The 22,744-nt window shown below is 45.0% G+C and overlaps 1 protein-coding gene across 1 annotated transcript; it reads left to right on the forward strand.

The window, feature by feature from the left end:
* Positions 1-1,870: 1,870 nt before the first annotated feature.
* Positions 1,871-20,660, forward strand: C14H16orf78 (chromosome 14 C16orf78 homolog). Its single transcript, XM_027977546.2, is given in 7 exon segments — positions 1,871-2,195; positions 3,639-3,641; positions 6,160-6,288; positions 6,799-6,946; positions 15,899-16,151; positions 20,596-20,611; positions 20,613-20,660. Coding segments are annotated over 7 exon segments (747 nt in total). The 5' UTR covers positions 1,871-2,045.
* Positions 20,661-22,744: the final 2,084 nt, after the last annotated feature.

Raw genomic sequence — 22,744 nt, forward strand, 5'->3', positions numbered from 1 at the left:
GTCATGTCACTGCCTCCCCCCGTCTGAATCCCTTTTCTTTTCCCTTTGCTTCCCTTTCCTTTCCAGACTCAGCAAAACAGTGGCCTCCAAGGAGCTGCCTGGTGTGGCCTCTGCCTGCCTCCCCAGCATCATTCCTCACTACCTTGTAATCTAGTGTGGGAGGAAAGGGACAGGCCGAGCTGCCTCCCTCTTGAAAAAGAAGGAAACTCCATCTTGCACTTTCAGGGAGCTTTGTACTATATGCCTAGTAGCCATGGGGATAACATACCTACAGCTGAACTGACCTCCCAGACTGATAACCAGATTCCATACCAAGATTTCCCATCACCAAAAAGAGTGTGATAATCCCCTGTGAAGTCAATCACCTTTGTAATCTTTATGGCACCCAGTGGTGTAGGCTACGACGTATAACCAGCTGACCCTTCTGATTATGAATCGTGGCTGTAACCCGACTGTATCTCCCTTTAACACTTTCCAGGCTAGGTTTAAGGAATTGGGGGATGTGGGCTTGAGCAGTACATGTAAGGTATATAAGGTTTTCACAAAAGTCAGTCGGGGTCCTTGGCTAAGAGGAGACTCTGCCTTGGGCCTGCTGGTGTAATAAACTGCACTCCACTATTGGCATTGTCCTTCTGAATGAATTTGTTTCCCAGAATGCATGGCTACAACACTAGCTACCTTGGCTTTCTGCTATTACGCAAGGGTTCCCTGCTTCTATCCTGCCACAGGGCCTTTGCACATGCTCAACCTCCTGGTCCAGAGACCCATTAAGACCAGTTTACCCTTTATCTTCAGCCACTCCCCAAGTGTGATCCACCCACTAACCCATCCGAGTCTAGTTCTTTTGTTTAGTTCTTAGAATTATATTTCTTTCCTTCAGAGTACTCCTCTTCATTTGTCCTGATGGATTCACAGAGTAATTATTGAACTGCTGTCTTTCCCACTAGCCCATATGTTTTAGGAGGCCTGATGATGTTTTTATCTTGCCTTATATCCCCTGCACCATGCTGGCATATAGCAGGCATCTGATATCTAGTCGATGAATATAAAAGTAATTAAGCCTATACAAATCCTCATTCTAATTAGAGCACATTGTGGAAAGCCTACAAAACTAAAAAATTTAGATTTTTGTATAAGCTGCAGCAAGCCGCTGAAGGTTTTTGAGGAGATAGGTGAGTTGACCATTGTTTTAGGAAGATCTCTATGGAAATGGAGGTGGAGAGCCCATACTGGAGGCTGTGGCAGAATCCAGGAGATGGACAGTGCCTGAAGAGGTGAGGGAGGAAACAGAACAGGCTCTATCTTGAAAGCAGGACTCCATCTCGGGCTGGATTGTGGACTTTGAGTTATACGTCCAGTATCTTTGGAAACAACATACCAACTGGAAAACCAGGCCCCCAGAAGGAAGAGCCCCAGGGTTCTCCGTTGCCTAAAACAATACCCTAATTGTCTGTGTAACCAAATAGAATCATACATTCTATTATGCTTACTGGGGTATGACCACAGGCCTATCGATAATTGTCACTGTTAACGTCCTAGGCTTAAGGCATACGATCACGGGTGAACTTTGATTGTATCTTTCTTTTTCCTTTGTTCAGGCTAGTTTCAGGGGACCTTATACACTTAGGGTATATGAGGTTTTCACAAAAACTGGCCAGGATCCTTGGCTAAGAGGAGACTCTGCCTTGGGCCCGCCGGTGTAATAAACTGCACTCCACTATCTGCACTAACCTTCTGAGTGAGCTTGTTTCCCAGAACCCGTGGCTACAACAGAGGGGACAGGATCCACGTGGGGACGCCCGCTCCACTCTGACCCCTGCCGACAGCCTGACAATGACCTCACAATCAGCCTCTGGACCTCCTGCCCCTGGAGGCCAGGATCCCCGGCTCTGCCCCAACACTGCCCTTTATGTTTGCATATATGTTCATGTCTAGAGGGAAACACCGCACCATCTGAGTCATCCAGGACCAGCGACCAGAGGCAGAGGGCTCAACAAAGTGGGAGTGGGCCACCTTCCTGCCCACGGCAGGGCCAGGGCTCCACGATGACAGAGAAGTCAGAGGACCTGAAGAACTCCATGCCCACAGAGAGGAAACTCGTGTGGAGGACGGCCGAGGAGAGGCGGATGTCAGACCTGACTCGAGTGTTGGAGTGGCTGGAACGGAGGCAGGGGAAGAAGAAGCAAGCTCTCCAGGTGTGTACTGTCCCAGAAACCCTACAAGGAAGGCTTCGCTCAAGGCGACTGAAGCCTGATGTAATCGGGTGAGGGCGGGTTTGCAGCACGGGGGTGAGCCAGTAGAAGAGCGCTGGAGCGCATGGGGGAGATTGTCCACGGGGTCAGGCCATCCTTGTTTGCTAAGGAGCCCCATGTAGTTAAGCTCCCACCCTGCCACAGAGACTGGGAGGTGGGGATGCTGTCTTTCTTGATGTTCGCATTTCAAAGGAGGGCTCTCTGCATGCTTGTGCGCAGTCATGTCTGACTCTGCGAACCTGGACTGCAACCCACCAGGCTCCTCTATCCATGGAAACTTCCAGGCAAGAACACCGGGGTGGGTTGCCATGCCCTCCTTCAGGGGATCTTCCTGACCCAGCATCTGGAGAAAAACATTCCTGGATTGTAAACCTGGGCAAGAGGCTGAGAGAGGATTTATATTTCAAAGGGGCAGAAAAGGAATTTACAAGTGTAAATTTTCTAAAGAAATTGTTCTAGGAAAGGGGAGGTCAAGGGTCTACCGTCAGGAAGGCTCCTGTCTAGTTTCACTGAGGTTTCACTTAATGAGAGACATTAAAGCTCTCTCTGTCCGCTTTTCAGAAGGGCTGAGGGACAATTGCTTCTAGGGTCTTGCTGCTGTGTCCTTCCCATTGTTCCCAGGCACTTCCAGCCTCGTGATAGCCCCAGGGTCAAAGGGCATCTTCCACCTCCACTGTCCTCTCTGCGACTCCTGATAACACAAAAAACCTCAGATGCTCAGTTGAGTCTGACTCTTTGGGACCCCACTGACCATAAGCCCTCTGTTCATGGGATTCTCTAGGCAAGAATACTGGAGTGGGTTGCCATTCCCTCCTCCAGGGGATTTTCCTTATCCAGGGATCAAACCTGTGTCTCTTCCATCTCCTGCATTGGCAGGCAGTTTCCTTACCACTAGCGCCACCTGGGAACCTCTTCCTTTCTATCCTTCATCAGAACTTAGTTTATCCATTTGGGCTGCTACAATCATATGCCATAAACCAGGTGGCTTAGAAACAACAGAAATTTCTTTCTTCCCAACTGAGAGGTTGGGAAGTCCCAGATCAAGGTGCCAGCAGATTTGATATCTGATGAAGGCCTGCTTTGTGGTTCATAGATGGCTGCTTCTTGCTATGTTCTCGTAAAGAGGAAGAGACAGGAGTGCTCTCCAGGGCCTCTTTTCTAAAGTCCTAATCCCATTCATGAGGGCTCCACCCTCATGACCTCACTACCTCCCGAAGGCCCCACCTCCCCAACATTCTCACATTAGGAATTAGGATTTCAACACGTGAATTTAGGGGGAGGGGAGCACACGAAAGTCTGCAACACCAGTTTTCTCTCTTTCTCCAGGAACAACCAGTTTTGCCCCAGTTTCCCTCAAGAGTTCCCCTTTGGTCCCTTCATCTACAGAAGGTCAAGCCATACCCTTGGAAAGTGGTCTCTTCAGCAGAGGAGGCCACCTGATCTTGACTCCCCTGGCCCCCAGAGAAAAAATGGGTGAAAATGGCATTACTAACAACAGTGATATGTTTTACTAAGCATTTGCTGCGTGCCAGGCCCTGTGCTTGGCATTGCAGTGAGTTGTCTGGTCAACTGCTCCTAGCAAGGCTATAAGGTAGACACTGATCTTACCCACCAGCTGAAGGATAAGGAAGCTGAAATGAAGAGAGGAGCTCACGGAGCTAGTGAGGGTCTCAGCCAGACACGCCCAGTTCCCCAGCTCATGGGCTGTCAGGCCCACCCCCCACACACCTTTGCCACTGCCTGTCCTTTCCTGCTTCTCCCAGCTCATCAGCCCCTGCCTTTCACGGGAGCTTCTGTTCTGGTTTTGTGTTTATTTATCATTATAGTCATTTACTGAGGGTGGCTCTGATAGTAAAGAATCTGCCCGTGATGTAGGAGACCCTGGTTCGATCCCTGGGTTGGGAAGATCCCCTGGAGAAGGGAATGGCAATCCACTCCAATATTCTTGCCTGGAGAATCCCATGGACAGAGGAGCCTGGCAGGCTACAGTCCATGGGGTCGCAGAGTCAGACTCGACTGAGCAACTAACACACAGTCAGAGCGATTTGGAGGGCTAGTTTCATCAGGTACATGGAAACACATCTGACAAACATATTTTACTCTAAGGAGTTAGTGATTTACCTACCCCACCAATTACCCCTCATTTGGGGGGGGGGGAGGTGTTAGGGCTTGACTGCTGGGCTTCTCAGAACTCAGTTACAGGAATCTTACTCACTCCTTTGATGAATATACTTGATCCCATCTCTTCCTGCTAAGTTTATATTCTAATAATGTTTTCACAGCTGTAGCTTCTATGTGGCTTTTCTTGTAAATAATTTTGGACTCAGAAAGGGAACAAATTTACTTTCAAAATACAATTAAATCTTCAAGCATCGTTACCCTTTCCAGAAGCATTTGGATTTTGAAAGAAGCTCCTGAGAGAGAGGGTGATGTTTCCATGGCAGGTCTCAGATGGCAGGTGGCAGGGGGCCCTTTAGTGAAGACAGCTGGAGGAGGGCTCTCTGTGCCCCTGTCTCCCTTCCCCTGGCAGTCCAGGCTTTTCCCCCACTTCAGCACTATAACCTCTGGGTTATAGTCTACCCAGAGGGCTGTGCCCCTTGTGAACATTTGTCATAAAAGAAGATCCCTGAGATTTAAGGTCTCGGGCACAGGGGCCACCAAGTCAGTTTCTGTGACAGTTTCCTGATGGGTCTGTGGTACCAAATCAGTTCCACTCAGCTTCCTTCAAAAGAGGGGACTGTAGCTACTTGGGCAGCTGTTGAAGAGAGGTTGCAGGTTGAGAGGGGAAGGAGGGAGGTGGGCCACTCTCAGAGTAACTAGACTTAGTTTCTCTCTAATCAACTAGGAGTATCAGCCCTGGCCCCAGCTTGCACCCCTTCCCCCACTAAGCCCCACAAAACCCTGAAGGTAGCTAGTACCCACTTCTTAGATGGTCTTTGGACAGTTTCCTTCCACACACCCAGACTGGCTTATCAAAACCCTCCTTCCATTCACAGAGTGCTGCTAACAATCAGGGAGCACTAAGCACTTCCCCCACAGTAATTCATTATTTCCCACCATAACCCTATGAAGTAGCTTCTGCTACCATCCTCATCCTCAGATAAGGGAACTAAACTGCCCGGAGAGCCGTCCCTTGCTCAAAGTCACTCGGCCAGACAGCCAGCCATAGAGCAGGATTGCAAGCCAGGCCATCAGCCCTGGAGACCAGTCTTGGCCATCTCTGCACAACCCTCAGAACCCGCAGCATACCCCAAGAGAAGATCTGGTCAGTTCAGTTTCCCTGCTATGCTCCAGCACCCCAAGTCTACCCATTAAGGATGGGCCTGGATGCACCTTTGTGGGCCCCTCCTCTCCTGGGCAGTGATGAGACTTACTAATGAAACTGACTCTTTTACCGGCTTCTCCCGGCAGCTGGGAGAGCCAAGCATACATGCCTCGAATGGACTTGTGGCACTTACCTGGCCTTCCATTCCCACCAGGCAGACTGGAGCATCCGGGGAAAGAGAAAGGCAGGAGGAGTCGCGATGACAGCTCGGGGAGGTCAAGATGGGATGGGAGAGGGGAGGGAGCACCCTGGCTGGGCTCGATGACTGGAGGTCACGTAAGGAAGTGGCAGCTAGCAAGGCCATTGGAGGGCTGGAAGGAATTCCTCCCAGGCTGGAGAGTGGGGCCCTCCTGTGGAGGGTGACAGGGAGCTAGTGATGGACTCTGAAGTGGAGAGGGACAGCCACGCCTGGCGCTGGAATTGGGATGAGGTCACCAGGTGTGTCTGGAGGCAGAGGGGCCACAAGGGGAACAGTAGGATGAGAGTAGGTGCTCAGGCTGCGTGGTCCTTCCCCTCCGTGGTGTGCAGGACTGGTCTGTGCCCACTGAGGTGGCCACAGGGCTTTTCTCCCTGTTGTTTCAGAACAAACCCAAGGAGGTGATAGGCTCGGCAGAACCTGCGAAGGAACAAAAGAAAACCAAAAGTGCCCTAAAACATCAGGGAGCCCGCCGCAAGAGCCAAGGGAACCAACAGGTGGCGTTCTCTGAGCAGGTGACATCACCCCGCCTACCCCAGCCCCTTCACAGGACGGAGGGGGTGCCCACTCTGCTCTTGCACGGAATTGGCTACTTTTTCTTTTAAATGTGGGGCTCTAAAATTCATCCCTGCCGCACAGTAGCACCCACACAGGTCACCCCTCCAGCCAGCCAGCTCCCACCCAACACACTGCGCAGTCCCAGTGGGAAGACCTGCACCCCTGCGGTCGGGCTTGCTCTTCCTGAGTACCACCTCCCTCCCCTAAACCACTCAGGAATGCCATTGGGCAGAGGGGACAACCAGCGATGGCTGTGGTCTCCAGGGTCCCTCACAAGCTCTGGGGACAGAAGAAAGAAGTTGGTGAGCAGACACCAGTGTGCGTTCCTGTCCCAGGAACCCAGCACCTAGAGTCAGCCTCTCCTTGGGCCCCCCTCATCTGCCCTTCAGCCAACCCTTGAACTCACTCGCGGGGGGATGAAGGAAGCAGAGCCAGAACCCATCCTCTAGCCTATAACATCTCTCCAGATCTCCTCCCAGGCCTCAGGGCAAAACTCCTCCAGGGAGGACGAAACCGCTGCCCTGTACCGAAGGCTCTACAGAGTGGAAGCAAAGGGAAAACGCCTCAGCAGCCTGACCCCGAGCACCAACTCCAACGACACACCCAGGAAATCCGGTAAGGGAAGAATCTCGGTGGGGGGATGCCAGAATTGTCCTCGCCATTGCCCTCCTATCAGAGGGGCCCAGAGATGGCACCATCTTTAAGGCAGCACCATCTATGTCAACCCCACCTCTGTGGATGCAGGAACCCCCATGACTAGGGATCATAGCATCAGGGGATGTGACCTGGACAGGAGACAAATGGGTGTCAAGCCTCATCTGGCACCCGGGGGGAGGGGGCATTTCTTCTCAGGAAGTTAGTATCATATCCCCAGGGTTCCTGAAGTCATTTTGGTGACATCATCCTCATGCCCAAATGATCAAACTGGTTTAGATACTGTGACAGTGTCAAGGCGCTACAGAAGGTACCACAGCTGCTGGCCTGAAAGCTGCCAGCTGATGCTAGTACCCAAGAAAAAGAAGTGGGCTTGGGCTATGCCAGATATTGCTAAGACTGACTGTGTTTGAGTCCCAGCCCCACTGATGGGTAACAAACTCAGAGTTGTATAATCCCAAGCAAGCCACTCTATCCATGGGGTCTAGTTTTCACATCCGCAAAATGCAACAATTACACAAACAGCCTCACAGTATAGTGTAGTATTTTAGCAAATCGAAGCACAGACCACACTCCGCCAGATGCAGAGTCGGTGCTCAATAGATGTTAGCAAAGGGCTGCGTGCACATGCTCAGTCATGGCTGACTTTTGTGACTCCGTGGACTATAGCCCTCCAGGCTCCTCTGTCCATGGGATTCTCCAGTCAAGAATACTGGAGTGGGTTGCTATTTCCTACTCCAAGGAACCTTCTCAACCCAGGGATCAAACCACCGTCTCCTGCACCTCCTTCATTGCAGGCAAATTCTTTACCACTGAGCCACCTGGGAAGCATATGGAACTTCTCTGTAAACATTTTGCTAACATTCTCAGGTGGGCTGTGTTGGAATAACAAATTCATTTATTTTACCTGGCCTCTTGGGATGGAGGTGCATGATTAAAAAAGAAAAAAATTCTGGAGGGGATTTCCAATTAGCTCAAAGGAAGAGGGGCAAGAGCCTTGGAGTAGGGGTTGCCAGTTCTCCTGTGTTGTCCCACACTCTGCCCAACAAAAAGTTCATTTCTTTTTCATTTAATGTACCAAAGCCATTGTAACAAAACTGTGGTTACTTGCCAGTTAGAATTAAATATGATTGGCTCTAAATGCAACGTGAGATCCAGGACTGAATCCTAGGCTAGTTATTCAGTGAAAAAAATGGTGAAATCCAGGAAAAAAAACTCTGCAACATGCCCATGTTAATCTCTCATTCCTGGTTTATGTAAGATGTTAACATTAGGGGGAGGACGTATAGGAGTTGTCTGTAAGAGTTGTCTTTGCAAGTCTTCTCTTCTATAAATCTAAAAGTATTCCAAAATAAAAAATTATTTTTTTAATTTTTATTTTTACTTTATTTTACTTTACAATACTGTATTGGTTTTGCCATACCTTGAATGAATCCACCACAGGTGTACATGAGCTCCCAAACATGAACCCCCCTCCCGCCTCCCACCCCACATCATCCCTCCGGATCATCCCCGTGCACCAGCCCCAAGCATCCTGCATCCTACATTGAACATAGACTGGCGATTCGTTTCTTACATGATAGTATACATGTTTCAATGCCATTCTCCCAAATCATCCCACCCTCTCCCTCTCCCTCAGAGTCCAAAAGTCCTCTCTACACATCTGTGTCTCATTTGCTGTCTTGCATACAGGGTCATCATTGCCATCTTTCTAAATTCCATATATATGTGTTAGTATACGGTATTGGTGTTTTTCTTTCTGGCTTACTTCACTCTGTATAATCGGCTCCAGTTTCATCCATCTCATTAGAAATGATTCAAATGTATTCTTTTTAATAGCTGAGTAATACTCCATTGTGTATATGTACCCCAGCTTTCTTATCCATTCATCTGCTGATGGACATCTAGGTTACTTCCATGTCCTGGCTATTGTAAACAGTGGAAGGAGTTCAACTTATGCCCTGTGGGAAGCCCCACCCCTTCCCCAAGTTTCCTGTCGTTCTCCATGTCCCGGTCCTGCTGGGAGGCTGAGCATCTGTGGATCTCACTTCCAGGACTATTTCCTTCTCTCTGCTCTCTGCCAGCCCAGACAGGGAACACATCCCTTCTCCCCAGCCCTCTCACATGAAGCCATTGCGTGTCAGCAAACTTTACTGAAGGTTTGTGGCAACAAAGGTAAATAATTACATCACAGACTTACACAGCAAACATATTAGAAGTCTATTATGATGTTCTTCAAAGTCCTTTGTCCCCTGCCATCAGATTTCCCTGACGGCTCCATTTCCTGCAGGGAAATGTTTTCCAGATGTTTTGCTCAACTCCAAGACTAGGACTAGGGTCAGACAAGCTAGGCACCCAGGACACAAAATTTAAGAAGCTGGTCTTTCTCAGCCGCCCACCTTGCCCTTTCATGAGCCTGAGAGCACACACCTCCTTGAGTTTCGCCCCCTGAGTGCCTCGTTCGTCTCACTCTAGTCCTGCTTCTGCCCAGCTCTCCCTCTTCCCTTATTTCCCCTCCCTTCTCTATCCTCCGCCTTCCCCGACCCACACATTCCCATTTCTTCTTACCTCAAGGGATCACTTTGTGCCCCTGTCTCATTCCACACTCAATGTAGTCTGTGAAAAAAAGTATTTTTTTCAATGGAGTCTGAAAAAAAAGATATTTTCCTAAACAAAGGCAGTTATTTCCCTAAGAGAAACTCTCACACAAGTTGCTTAATTTTTTCCGTCTCGCTGCACAAGGACGCCAGCAGGGCAGGCTGATTCACCAGCCCTTTGATCCTCTGCAGTGCCTCCTGCATCTATCTGCCCAGCTCTGTCCCCCACAAAGCCACCCTGTTGGAGAGCAGGTGGCCCTCTCCAAATGTAATACAACCAATGGCCACTGGGGGTCAGCCGGAGCTCACGCAGACAAGTGGGAGGGTGTTCATAGGCATCCAGCATAGGCATCCACCTGGGCATCCACGCGTGGCACCAGGACTGAGTCAGGGCTGAGTCTGGGCACAGAAAGAGGAACGTACTGTGAAAGCTGTCAGGAGGCCTGAAACGAGTGAGCAGGATCTGGATTGGGAGTCAAGATCAAGACAAAGCAGCCCCTAGGAAGGGCGTAGAGGCAGTTAAGGCCTATGGCAAAAGTCTAAGAAGGATAAGTGTGGATCAATAAAAAGCATTTTTTTAAAAAAAATTTTTTTTAACTTTTTACTTTATATTGGAGTATAGCGGATTAACAATGTTGTGATAGTTTCAGGTGGACAGCAAATACATTTATGGAGATACAGGATACGTGTACAGGGACTCAGCCATACAAATACATGTATCCATTCTTTCCCAAACTCCCCTCCCACCCAGGCTACCACATAACACTGAGCAGAGTTCCTTGTGTTGTACAGTAGGTCCTTGTTAGACTTCCATTTAAAAAATAGCAGTGTGTACCTATTGATCCCAAACAAGGAGAAATATTCTAGCCAGAACATCTCTTACTAACCTCCCTCAGCCCCACTCAGCGCCCAAATAACTGGCGTCATTTCCAAGAACCAGCTGTTTTAGGGGTCTTGGCCACCAATTCTGTGTGGTTTCCTCTCCTGCACATCCTGTTATCAACTTAGATAAGCCTGTGCAGATTTCTGCAGCTCTCCATGCTACTCTGCCCTGTAGACTCTAGCTGAACTGTCTATTCTCTCTCCTCAACTCAGGGAAAACTGTCTAGGTTTTCTCTACCCATGCTGCAACCCTAAAGCATCTTCCAGCCATCAGCTGGGGATCTCGTGGGACTCACACCTTCTGTTTCATTTTCTAAAGGATCACTGCCCTGTATGGCCAACGTCTGAAAAATGCCATTTCACCTATCAGGCCCCAGTGTTTAACTGCTTGAGATGGACAGGTAAATCTAACTCCTGTTGCCACCCCTTGGCTGAAAGCAGAAATCTCAGATTGGCCTTTCCAAAACACAGCCCTAATTGAGTGCAGTCACAAGACATGGAAAACGTTTATGAAGTTGGATCTGAATTCTTAAAAGGTGACTGTGGCTAAGGGCCACTAAAAGATGCTGGGAAAGCATTGGGAACACACTTGCAAAGTAAATCTTGACAAAGTCTGAGCATCTAGGCTAAGAAAATGGAATTCATTTGGCTTTCTCTTCTTGCCCACCTATGCTCAGGGCATTCTGTCAATGCCAGGCAAGGGTGTATTCCTAATGCAGAGGGTTGGGGTGCAGTTACCCCTTCTGTCTCTAGGTGATTATAGAGTCAACCCCTAGAGTCCCAAACACAGCTCACCAGAAATCTAATGTATTCATTCAGCAATGGACTCAGGAATATGGGACATTTTGTCCAAGAGGGTAGCCAGGACAGGCTCCCAGAGAAAGGCATTGATAACCTGGGTTCACGTTCTCCTGGCATCTTGATCACATGACTTAATCTCTCTGATCTTCCACTTTCTTATTTGATCAAAGGGCATGGTATGGTTGTGAGACTGCAGTGCCCCCTCCCTAGAAAGCCTTTAGAAAACTGCCTGAAACATGAGTTACTCAATAAGTGTTAGCCAATGTGTATAATTCTCATTACCATCCATTTTAGTACTCATCTTCCCTGCATGAGACCTACTTTGATCCAGAAAAGGCTCAGATGTCTCAAGAAAGTCCATGGCCCTTTCTCCAAGGGATTTCCATTTGTGTCAATGAAGATGTGTACCTCATGATTCTCCTGGAACATGGTATCAATTTCCACCATGCACAAACTGACTGCTGATGCCACCTGACCCCACCACTCTCTCAGGGGCCAGCTGTCAGTTTAGAGAGCTGTACTGGACACAAAGATCCCAGTTCAGCCATGGACTCATTGTGAGACCTTGGGCAAGTCAGAGCCTCTCTCTAGGCTGTTGTCCCTCCATTTATGTTATAGAATGTCTAGACTTTCCTAGACATATTCTGGTAAATTTTCTGCATTTTATTCATGAATTCTTGCAACTTACTTACAAGTTGTTTTACTTAGGAAAAACAACTTACTTACAAAAAAAGAGTCAAATTAGCATCAATCTAGAAATGATACTTATAGACTACTGATTATTACAGTCTCACAATCTTATTCTTAGTCCATACATAAGTTACTGTTAGGGTGAATGAAAGATATTTGCAAAGTCAGAAATATTTAGGGAGTTTCTCAGCCATTTATTCATTTATCTAAAGAAAATGCTCTAGAAGAGAGCAGAGGCATCAAATTAGGAAATAGTTTAAAAATAAAAATCTTGATATGCACTTAAAATCATATTTTTTAGAAAGAATGAAAAAGGATAGGCAAAGAGATATGCAAACAGATGAAGTGGATTTAATGCTAAAAGAAACAACAGGCTAAAAGAGAGAGATTTTAAAATGTTAGAGAGAGTAAACCATAAACCTACACACACCAAAAATAGAGTTAAATAAACATTTAGAAATGCAAAGTAAGTCTGACAAAAATAGTTACAGTAGGAGATTGCAATATACCTCTTTCAAGACAGATCAAATAGCTAATTTTAGGAAGTGCCTAGAAGAATTTAACAATGCAATTAACAAACCACAACTTTATATTTGAATAGAGAATATACATTTTTATGTGGCCAAAGCATATTCACCAAAAGGAAACTTTAACATTCAAGATAGTAAAGATTTTAGGGCCAGTTACAGTCAATAATTAGAAATAAAATTTAAAAAGATAATCTCAACAAACATTAAGAAACACACTTCCAAAATACCATGATTTAAAGACAAAAACTAATGGAAATAAGACTGTTTCATACCAAAATCTATGGGATGAAGGCAAAATCTATGCCTAGGAGAAATTTTACAGCAAAAGCTGAAAGCAGTGGTTTTTATCTTATATAAAACAAATTAAAAAGTAATACTTTTATTAATTTAATGACATAGAAGAAATAATTAATATGAAAAAGAGAATTCATCCATTCAATACCAACTAAGATGAATGAAATACAAAATTAAAAGTAGCTAAAAAGATAAACCAAAGCTAGCTTTTTAAAAAAAATGCGACAAATAGTATGTATATCATAAGCCTTGTCAAAGAAGAGTCAAAAATATACAAGATTTTATATGAGAAAAGGTGCATAAGCAAAGGTAAGAAATACATTAAGTGAATTATAATAGAGTGTTGGGGAAGACTTGAGAGTCCCTTGGACATCAAGGAGATCCAACCAGTCCATCCTAAAGGAAATCGGTCCTGAATATTCACTGGAAGGGCTGATGCTGAAGCTGAAACTACAATACTTTGACCGCCTGATGCAAAACTGACTCATCTGAAAAGACCCTGATGCTGGAGAAGGGGTCGACAGAGGATGAGCTGGCTGGATGGCATAACTAGTGCAATGGACATGAGTTTGAGTGAACTCCGGGAGTTGATGATGGACAGGGAGGCCCGGTGTGCTGCAGTCCATGGGGTCACAAAGAGCTGGACGTGAGTGAGTGGCTGAACTGAACTGAACTGAACTAAAACCCAACATAAATGAATAACTTCTTATACTATAAACTATCAAATGGACATAATAAAGAGTGGAAAAGTTGACCAGAGCAATTCCTGAGGTAAAAATTGGAAGATAGCAGACACCTTCCCACTAAAAAGGCACAAGGACAAATGGTTTTACCAAGTTCTACCTAATATTAAAAATCAAATAATCCCAATGTTACTTCAGGTATTTCAGGCTACATAAATATAGACATTTCTATTTTCTAATTTTCCTTGTTATGATTTTTAGATAAAGGTCTGTAATTTAAAAGTACACATTTCATTTTCAAATGCATAGTTTTTAAAGTATTTCTAATATTAATTTATCATTTTGATATTAATTTCTCACTTAAATTCTTTCTTCTCTGCAATCACCCTCTGTGTTTTCTCAGTCTTTTAACTTTATTGAGGCTTCCAATGGCTAAGGTAAAAGTCACATTGCACTTGAAAATATGTGGGTTATTTCTGAATATCTTTTGATATTGATGTCTAACATAATTCCACAGTGATAAGAGAACAGATTCTGTATGATTCAGAATCAGTCATTCAGATCATGAAATTTTTGCCCCTTGTTTTATGTCCCTGGATATATTCCAGTTTATAGTCTCCTGATTTATAGTCTATGGGAACTTGAATAGAATTTGTATCCTGTTGTTGTGTGAAAACTGTATAAATCTTAATTGTGTTGAATTGGTTCATAGTGCTTTTCAGGTCTACTATATCCATCTACTTTTTTGTCTGTTCACTCTATCAATTTTTGAGAGCTTGATAGTGAAACTTCGACTAAAAGTCTTAATTTATCTACTTAAAAAAAGAATTGTAATATATAGTGGAACCATATGTAACTTTGTTCTGTATTTTCCAAGTCTCCTGTAAATGTGTTACTGTACTTTCATAACTTAAAAATTAAAAAATAAGAAAATATAGGTATTTCTGCATTAATTTGACAAGCCACCATGCTGATGATGCAGGGAACCCGAAGCTGGTGCTCTGTGACAGTCTAGAGGGGTGGGATGAGGAGGGAGGTGGGAGGGAAGTTTGGGTGGGGGAAAGCATATGTACACCTGTGGCTGTTTCATGGTGCTGTATGGTGGAAACCATCACAATATTGTAGAGTAATTATCCTCCAATTAAAAATTAAATTAAAAAAAATAAAATATTAGGCAAAAAGCAGGCCAACCTCACAATAATATGGATGCAAAGTTATTTTTAAAATGTTAGCAAATAGACTTAATGTTTGAAAATATGGCAAATATATCCATCTATGAAATTAATAACAAGCCATGACCAAGTAGGATTTATTATAGCAGCTTGCAAATGGTTAGGATGTCAAGGTATCTAATAACATGATTTATCAGCAAATTAAAGGAAAGCCATATGATCGTATCAGTAGATGATAGAAAGGCAATAAACAGACAATCAACTATTGCTAATAAAAACCTTATGTAGACTAGGAGTAAAACTCCTGAATATTACAAAGCATTCTAAAAATTCTGGCATACATCATTCTAAATGATGGAATGTTAAATCTCTTTATTAAAATAAGAAACAAAATGAAGCATGACTTCCTTCGTCATTATTGACACTGTTTTGGAGAGTGTCAAACGCAGCATGTCAAGAAGAGCACATAATTTTTATAAATATTAAGGGGAATATGTTTTCATTTTTCTCCTGATATGACCGTCTTTCTGCAAAACTCAAGAAATTCTAGGCCCAAAATGATACTGTATGGTGTGGTTATTTGTGTACTAGAAAAAAAAAAATTTTAACAGTAGTCTTTTCTCTATACCAGTCTCACCAGTTAGAAATGGGAAGAAAATACTCTACTCGTTCAAGCAAAAGTCTGTAAAATACAGAAGAGTATATTTAACAAGAAAATAATTAAGGCCGCCAAGTCCCACCAGTATCTCACTAAGTACAAACTCCATATTTGGGTGGCATCAGACCCTCACTATTTCATGTACTATATGTGTGTCTTTGTGCACACTGTTCCTCCTGCTCAGCCATGCTGTTCCTCCTGCCTGCAATACTTTTCTTCCTTTTTATCATGTGATAAACTGTTTGTCCTTTAAAATCCCAGTTCAAAGTTGATCTCCTCTGATACCTTCTTTTAAACCCCCATTAGGCTAAAGTTCACTTTAGGTGAATTTTCTCTAGGGAAGGAGAGAAGATTGAGAGAAGGAAATGAATGAAAGGCGAAAAAGGGTGAGAGTTGAGAAGAATGAGAGACAAGGAGAAAGTAAGGAGGATAAGATGAATAGGGATTAAACAAATGCTGAGTGAGAACTAACCAAGGTCTTGGAGAGACGTTAGATCCAGTAAGGTTTGAAGCCCATGCAGCCTTCCAGGTCCCATCCCCTTCCTGTCCACCTTACCACCACCCAGACCAGGACCTAACTCCCTGGTGACATCTGTCTAATTTCAGACTTAGACATCAAAGATGCGGTGGCTCAAGAGTCCACTCAGCGCCCAATGCCATACCGTCGACAAAGCGTCGTCGAACCCGTATTACAGGACACTGCCTTTGCCCAGCGGAAGTCAACCGTCTTGAGAGAGTGGGGGGGCAAGATGCCTGATGCCTCTTATGAGCGTAAGCTGAAAAGCCTCATGGACAAGGGCACGGAGCCCAAGATGGAGATGATGAAGATGTTGAAGCCGGAAGAGGTGCTGAGCTGCCGGTAAGCAGCCCTGCGCGGGTGGGGCTGGGTGCTTCCTGTAAGACCAGGCTCTTCTCACCACGGTCTGTGGTTCAGACACCTGGGCTGAGCCCCGAGCAAGGGAGGGTGGCTGCAGCATGTGCGGGCTCTGCTTTGAGTCCCAAAGAGCTGAAGCCGGTAGGTCCACTAACGAACACGACATTTAGGTGCTGGTGTTTTGATGCCCTGCCTTAGGACACGTACACAACTTTCACCAAATTTCTGTTTGACAGAAGAAACCATGACTGTTATTCACAAAGGAAAGAATGAGTTGTTTGTGGCCTTGTTTTCTTTCTTTTTTTTTTTTATATGTATATATATTTTTTTACTTTACAATACTGTATTGGTTTTGCCATACCTTGACATGAATCCACCACAGGTGTACATGAGTTCCCAACCCTGAACCCCCCTCCCACCTCCCTCCCCATATCATCTCTCTGGGTCATCCCAGTGCACCAGCCCCAAGCATCCTGAATCCTGTATCAAACGTAGACTAGCGATTCATTTCTTACATGATAGTATACATGTTTCAATGCCATTCTCCCAAATCATCCCACCCTCTCCCTCTCCCACAGAGTCCAAAAGTCCATTCTATACATCTGTGTCTCTTTTGCTGTCTCGCATACAGGGTTATCATTACCATCTTTCTAAATTCCATATATATGTGTTAGTCTACTGTATTGGTGTTTTTCTTTCTGGCTTACTTCACTCTGTATAATTGGCTCCAGTTTCATCCACCTCATTAGAACTGATTCAAATGTATTCTTTTTAATGGCTGAGTAATACTCCATTGTGTATATGTACCACAGCTTTCTTATCCATTCATCTGCTGATGGACATCTAGGTTGCTTCCATGTCCTGGCTATTATAAACAGTGCTGCAATGAACATTGGGGTACACGTGTCTCTTTCAATTCTGGTTTCCTCGGTGTGTATGCCCAGCAGTGGGATTGCTGGGTCATAAGGCAGTTCTATTTCCAGTTTTTTAAGGAATCTCCACACTGTTCTCCATAGTGGCTGTACTAGTTTGCATTCCCACCAGCAGTGTAAGAGGGTTCCCTTTTCTCCACACCCTCTCCAGCATTTATTGCTTGTAGACTTTTGGATCACGGCCATTCTGACTGGTGTGAAATGATACCTCATTGTGGTCTTGATTTGCGTTTCTCTGATAATGAGTGATATTGAGCATCTTTTCATGTGTTTGTTAGCCATCAGGATGTCTTCTTTGGAGAAATGTCTATTTAGTTCTTTGGCCTATTTTTTGATTGGGTCATTTATTTTTCTGGAATTGAGCTGCATAAGTTGCTTGTATATTTTTGAGATTAGTTGTTTGTCAGTTGCTTCATTTGCTATTATTTTCTCCCATTCCGAATGCTGTCTTTTCACCTTGCTTATAGTTTTCTTTGTGTGCAGAAGCTTTTAATTTTAATTAGATCCCATTTGTTTATTTTTGCTTTTATTTCCAATATTCTGGGAGGTGGGTCATGGAGGATCCTGCTGTGATTTATGTCGGAGAGTGTTTTGCCTATGTTCTCCTCTAGGAGTTTTATAGTTTCTGGTCTTACATTTAGATCTTTAATCCATTTTGAGTTTATTTTTGTGAATGGTGTTAGAAAGTGTTCTAGTTTCATTCTTTTACAAGGGGTTGACCAGTTTTCCCAGCACCACTTGTTAAAGAGAGTGTCTTTAATCCATTGTATATTCTTGCCTCCCTTGTCGAAGATAAGGTGTCCATAGGTGTGTGGATTTATCTCTGGGCTTTCTATTTTGTTCCATTGATCTATATTTCTGTCTTTGTGCCAGTACCATACTGTCTTGATGTCTGTGGCTTTGTAGTAGAGCCTGAAGTCAGGCAGGTTGATTCCTCCAGTTCCATTCTTCTTTCTCAAGATTGCTTTGGCTATTCGAGGTTTTTTGTATTTCCATACAAATTGTGAAATTATTTGTTCTAGCTCTGTGAAAAATACAGCTGGTAGCTTGATAGGGATTGCATTGAATCTGTAGATTGTGTGGCCTTGTTTTAACAGGAAACTCCCCTAAGTTCCTTTACGCTGTGGTGTTGAATCGCTGGGACAGTAGCCACCATTCCCAGGGGCTACCTGCTGTATGTTTGGGGTTTCAGACTCTAAAGTGACCATAAACAAAGTCTGAAACCATTTGGCATGTATGCTCTTACCAAGGGGTCTCCCTTCTTGCTGTTCTCTGTCCTAGTTACAAGACCTACTGGTTTTCAGCAACACCAAACAGCAGGGCTTCTGCCCCTAATCTGAGCATCCCTCCCCAGCCTAATGTTACTCTTTACTGTAAAGATGTATCTGACACAGTTCAGAAACTTCAGTAGAGGAGGATATAGGACAACAGAATAAGGTAGTCATCTTTGTAGAGTTCACAGCAGCAAACTCACCTGCACGTTTCAGACACCTGGCATCCACAGGCCCCATCACACAGTCCTGCTCTGCTGGCTGACTGGTTGGGGGGGTGGATGGGTGGAATGGCTAACCGGCTGAAAGATGGGCAGCCAGCCTTGTTGACTAGGGGGGTTTCTGGCTCCTGCCACTTCCACAGCTGAATGACTTGGCCATGGCTTTCAGACTGATAGCGTGGTTTTAATTGACTCTGGCCAAAGATAGTCTTCCTGGGTTCCATGGTGGGGAGAAAAGAGACTTGGACAGCGTAGGGGGAGAGAATATTTGGAGATGGCAAAAAAACAAGCCATTAGAAAAACATCTAAACAAAGGATGAAATTGTCCTTTGTTATCTTAGTGAGGGCGCACAGGTAGATGTGTGTGAGATCCTCCCCCCAGGGGCTGGGCTGGTCAGGGAGGGATGGGGTGGACTGTGGCTGGAGCCATCAGGGAAAGGCAGGACTGGTGGGAGCTGACTGTGAGAACAAGGAAGCTCTGGGCAGATCTTGAAAAAGAAGGGAAGTTCATTGGTGGCCTCCTGATTAGGATTCCAGGCTTTCACTGCTGAGGGCCTGGGCTCAATCCCTAGTCAGGAAACTAAGATCTTGTGGGCTGTGGGTACGGTCAAAAAGAAAAAAGAGGAAAGAGAAGGGAGACCATTTCCAATGGATAGAAACCCCAGTTTCTACAATACACAACTCCTTCCCCACCATGTGTAGCAAAGTAAGCAACCAGAAGGTGGCCTGAAAGCAGCCTGAGTCGGGGGCCTCCCTCTTTATACTAAAGCTGAGAGCAAGGCCAAGGTTGATGGTGGGATAAGGGGCATGACGGCAGAGACACTCTCTAAACTGCATGGTAGAGATGGCGTCAGTCCTGTTCTTCAGTTACAAGTCAGAACGGTGAGGCTTTAGCTAATATTTTTAAATGATGTTTTAATTTTAATTGTTTGAATACTATTAAAAAATACTCACCTCCATTTCTACAACTTTCTCAGCCTTTATTTCCACTGTCCTGTATTTCCCCCAGCCCTTGGCCTCACTCAGATTGTACACACAAGGCAGTGATGAGAGAAAACACCTAACAATTTGCATTCAACTTTTTCCTCCCCACTTGGCATAACGTCACAGCCGTATTGCGCCTTCTTCTCGCAAATGATATTTTAACATTAAGAAGATTTCTTGAATTGAATATTCCATTGTTTGCTTGACCATTCCTCTACTGATGGAATTTACTATTTTCTTATTGTCAATAACCCCCCAAATAAATACTTTTATTGATATAGATTTTCTTCCATTGACTTCTCTTCTTGGGGTAAGTTGAGGACCAGAGTGGAATTACTGAATCAAAAATAATGAAATTTTTTGGGTGGAGAGGCAACTTGTTTGGCATAAATGTTGCCCAATTTATTTCCAAAAGAGTTATGCTATTTTTCTAGATTCCATATATATGTGTTAATATACGATATTTGTTTTTCTCTTCTAGAAAAAATGTTACTTATGAACCTATTTGCAGGCCAGGAATAGAGACACGGGTGTAGACAATGAGCTTGTGGACACAGTGGGGGAAGGAGAGGTTGGGACAGTTTGAGAGAGTAGCATTTACACATATACACGAGCACATGGAAACTAGATAGCTAGTGGGAAGCTGCTCTAGAACACAGGGAGCTCAGTTCAGCGCTCTGTGATGACCGAGGTGGGTGGGATGGGGTGGCTGGGCGGGAGGGAGGCTCAAGAGGGAGTGGGTATGGATATATTTATGGCTGATCCATGTTGCACAGCAGAAACCAACACAACATTCTAAAGCAATTATTCTTCGATTAAAAACAAATTTTAAAGAGTTATGCCAGTAAAAACTCCCACCAAGTCTTTTATGAGACCTCTGTCAGCTCCAGAAATGTCTGGAGAGCCAGTCCTTACAGAGGTCCCCACACTGACACTGCTTAAATCTAAGCTCTTCTCAATAAAGTTTGGAGCTGCGGTGACTCCACCCTCAACTGACCTCTTTGGCCTTGTCTTTGCACAGATACCTGAGGTTATCCAAGAATAACATTCGAACCTTGCTCAAGCTGTGCAAGGATGCGGGAATGAACGTGGACATCCACCCCCACATGATCGAAGGAGAGATAGACGCTAAAAAGGTGTTCAACCAAAACATCAGTGTAGCCCTCTAAAGAGCCCCTCTCCCTGGCCGCCTCGAGCTCCCCCTGCTGTTGGGTCCTCAGCCGCCAGATGCCACCCTCTGGTACACCGCACCTGGCCCTTCAGACCTGGGGCACCCCCTTTAGACAGTAGCAATTAGGAAACAAGGATAGACTGCTTGGATCATTGTGTTGATGTGATATTTTGTGCTTGTCATCCAAGTCAGAACCAACGCAGGAGAAACTATGGGTTTTCTCCCCACCTCCCAAAGAACACTCCCTAGAAAAGAAATCTTAGAAGTGAGAAATGGGAGTCCAAAGTCTCCAGTCTCTGTGCAGAAAACGTCTTAATGACCCAGATAAAATGATGGTGTGAGCACTCACGTAGAGCCAGACATCCTGGAGTGTGAAGTCAAGCGGGCCTTAGGAAGCATCACTATGAACAAAGCTAGTGGAGGTGATGGAATTCCAGCTGAGCTATTTCAAATCCTAAAAGATGATGCTGTTAAACTGCTGCACTATATGCAAGCAAATTTGGAAAACTCAACAGTGCCTACAAGACTGGAAAAGGTCAGTTTTCATTCTAATCTCAAAGAAAGGGAATGCCAAAGAATGTTCAAACTACCATACGACTGCGCTCATTTTACATACTAGCAAAGTAATACTCAAAATTCTCCAAGCTAGGCTTTAACAGTACATGAACCAAGAACTTCCAGATGTTCAAGCTGGATTTAGAAAAGGCAGAGGAACTAGAGATCAAATTGCCAACATCCACTGGATCATAGAAAAAGCAAGAGAATTCCAGAAAAACATCTACTTCTGTTTAATTGACTATGCTAAAGCCTTTGACTGTGTGGATCACACAAACTGTGGAAAATTCTTAAAGACATGGGAATAGCAGACCACCTTACCTGCCTTCTGAGAAACCTGTATGCAGGTCGAAAAGCAATAGTTAGAACTGGAACAATGGACTGTTTCAAATTGGGAAAGGAGTACATCAAGGTTGTATATATTCACCCTGCCTATTTAACTTATATGCAGAGTACATCATGAGAAATGCTGGGCTGGATGAATCACAAGCTGGAATCGAGATTGCCAGGAGAAATATCAATAACCCCAGATAGGCAGATGATACCACCCTGATGGCAGGAAGTGAAGAGAAACTAAAGAGCGTCTTGATGAAGGTAAAAGAGAAGAGTGAACAAGTTGGCTTAAAACTCAACATTCAAAAAACTAAGATCATGGCATCTGGTCCTGTGACTTCATGGCAAATAGAAGGACTGATGCTAAAGCTCCAATACTTTTGCCACCTGATGTGAAGAGCTGACTCATTGGAAAAGACCCTGATGCTGGGAAAGATTGAAGGCAGGAAGAGAAGGGGGTAATAGAGAATGAGGTCGTTGGATGACATCAGCGATTCAATGGACATGAGTTTGAGCAAACTCTGGGAGATAGTGAAGGGCGGGGAAGCCTGGCATGCTGCAATCCATGAAGTCGCAAAGAATCAGGCACAACTTAATGGCTGAACAACAGCAAGAGTCTCCAGAGGGATTTCAGCGGGGACAACCTGGTAAGGGGCTGTCAGGGACACACACACTCCAGGTCTTGTCCAACCATCCCCACCACCTCTCATGGGGGACATGACTCTGTGGGAAGCTGGTCTTCCGGTGTGCAGGGTGGAGAGTGGATTGGGAGAATGGAAGAGGGAGGAGTCTGTTCAGGTAAACATGGGTTACTCCAAGAAGTCACCGAGGGCAAGGCTGGCTCAGAGTAACAAAGGAAAGAAGCAGCAGGGCTGGGGTGGAAGACTGTCCTCGCCTCAACTCCCGTTCTCCTGTGATGGAGCCTCTGGCAAATCCTACAGGACGATTCAGAGCCACTTCCTTCCCACCATGGAGCAAATGCCAGTTGACATCCCTGCAAGCATTTCGAGTAAGGTCAAATTCCAACGGCCACACTGACTAGCTGTGTGACTTTGGCAAATTACCTTCCCTTTCTGGGCCTTTGTTTCCTCATCTATCAAATGGGGCTAAT

The sequence above is a fragment of the Ovis aries genome, chromosome 14 (assembly GCF_016772045.2).
Source record: "Ovis aries strain OAR_USU_Benz2616 breed Rambouillet chromosome 14, ARS-UI_Ramb_v3.0, whole genome shotgun sequence".
NCBI classification, from domain to species: domain Eukaryota; kingdom Metazoa; phylum Chordata; class Mammalia; order Artiodactyla; family Bovidae; genus Ovis; species Ovis aries.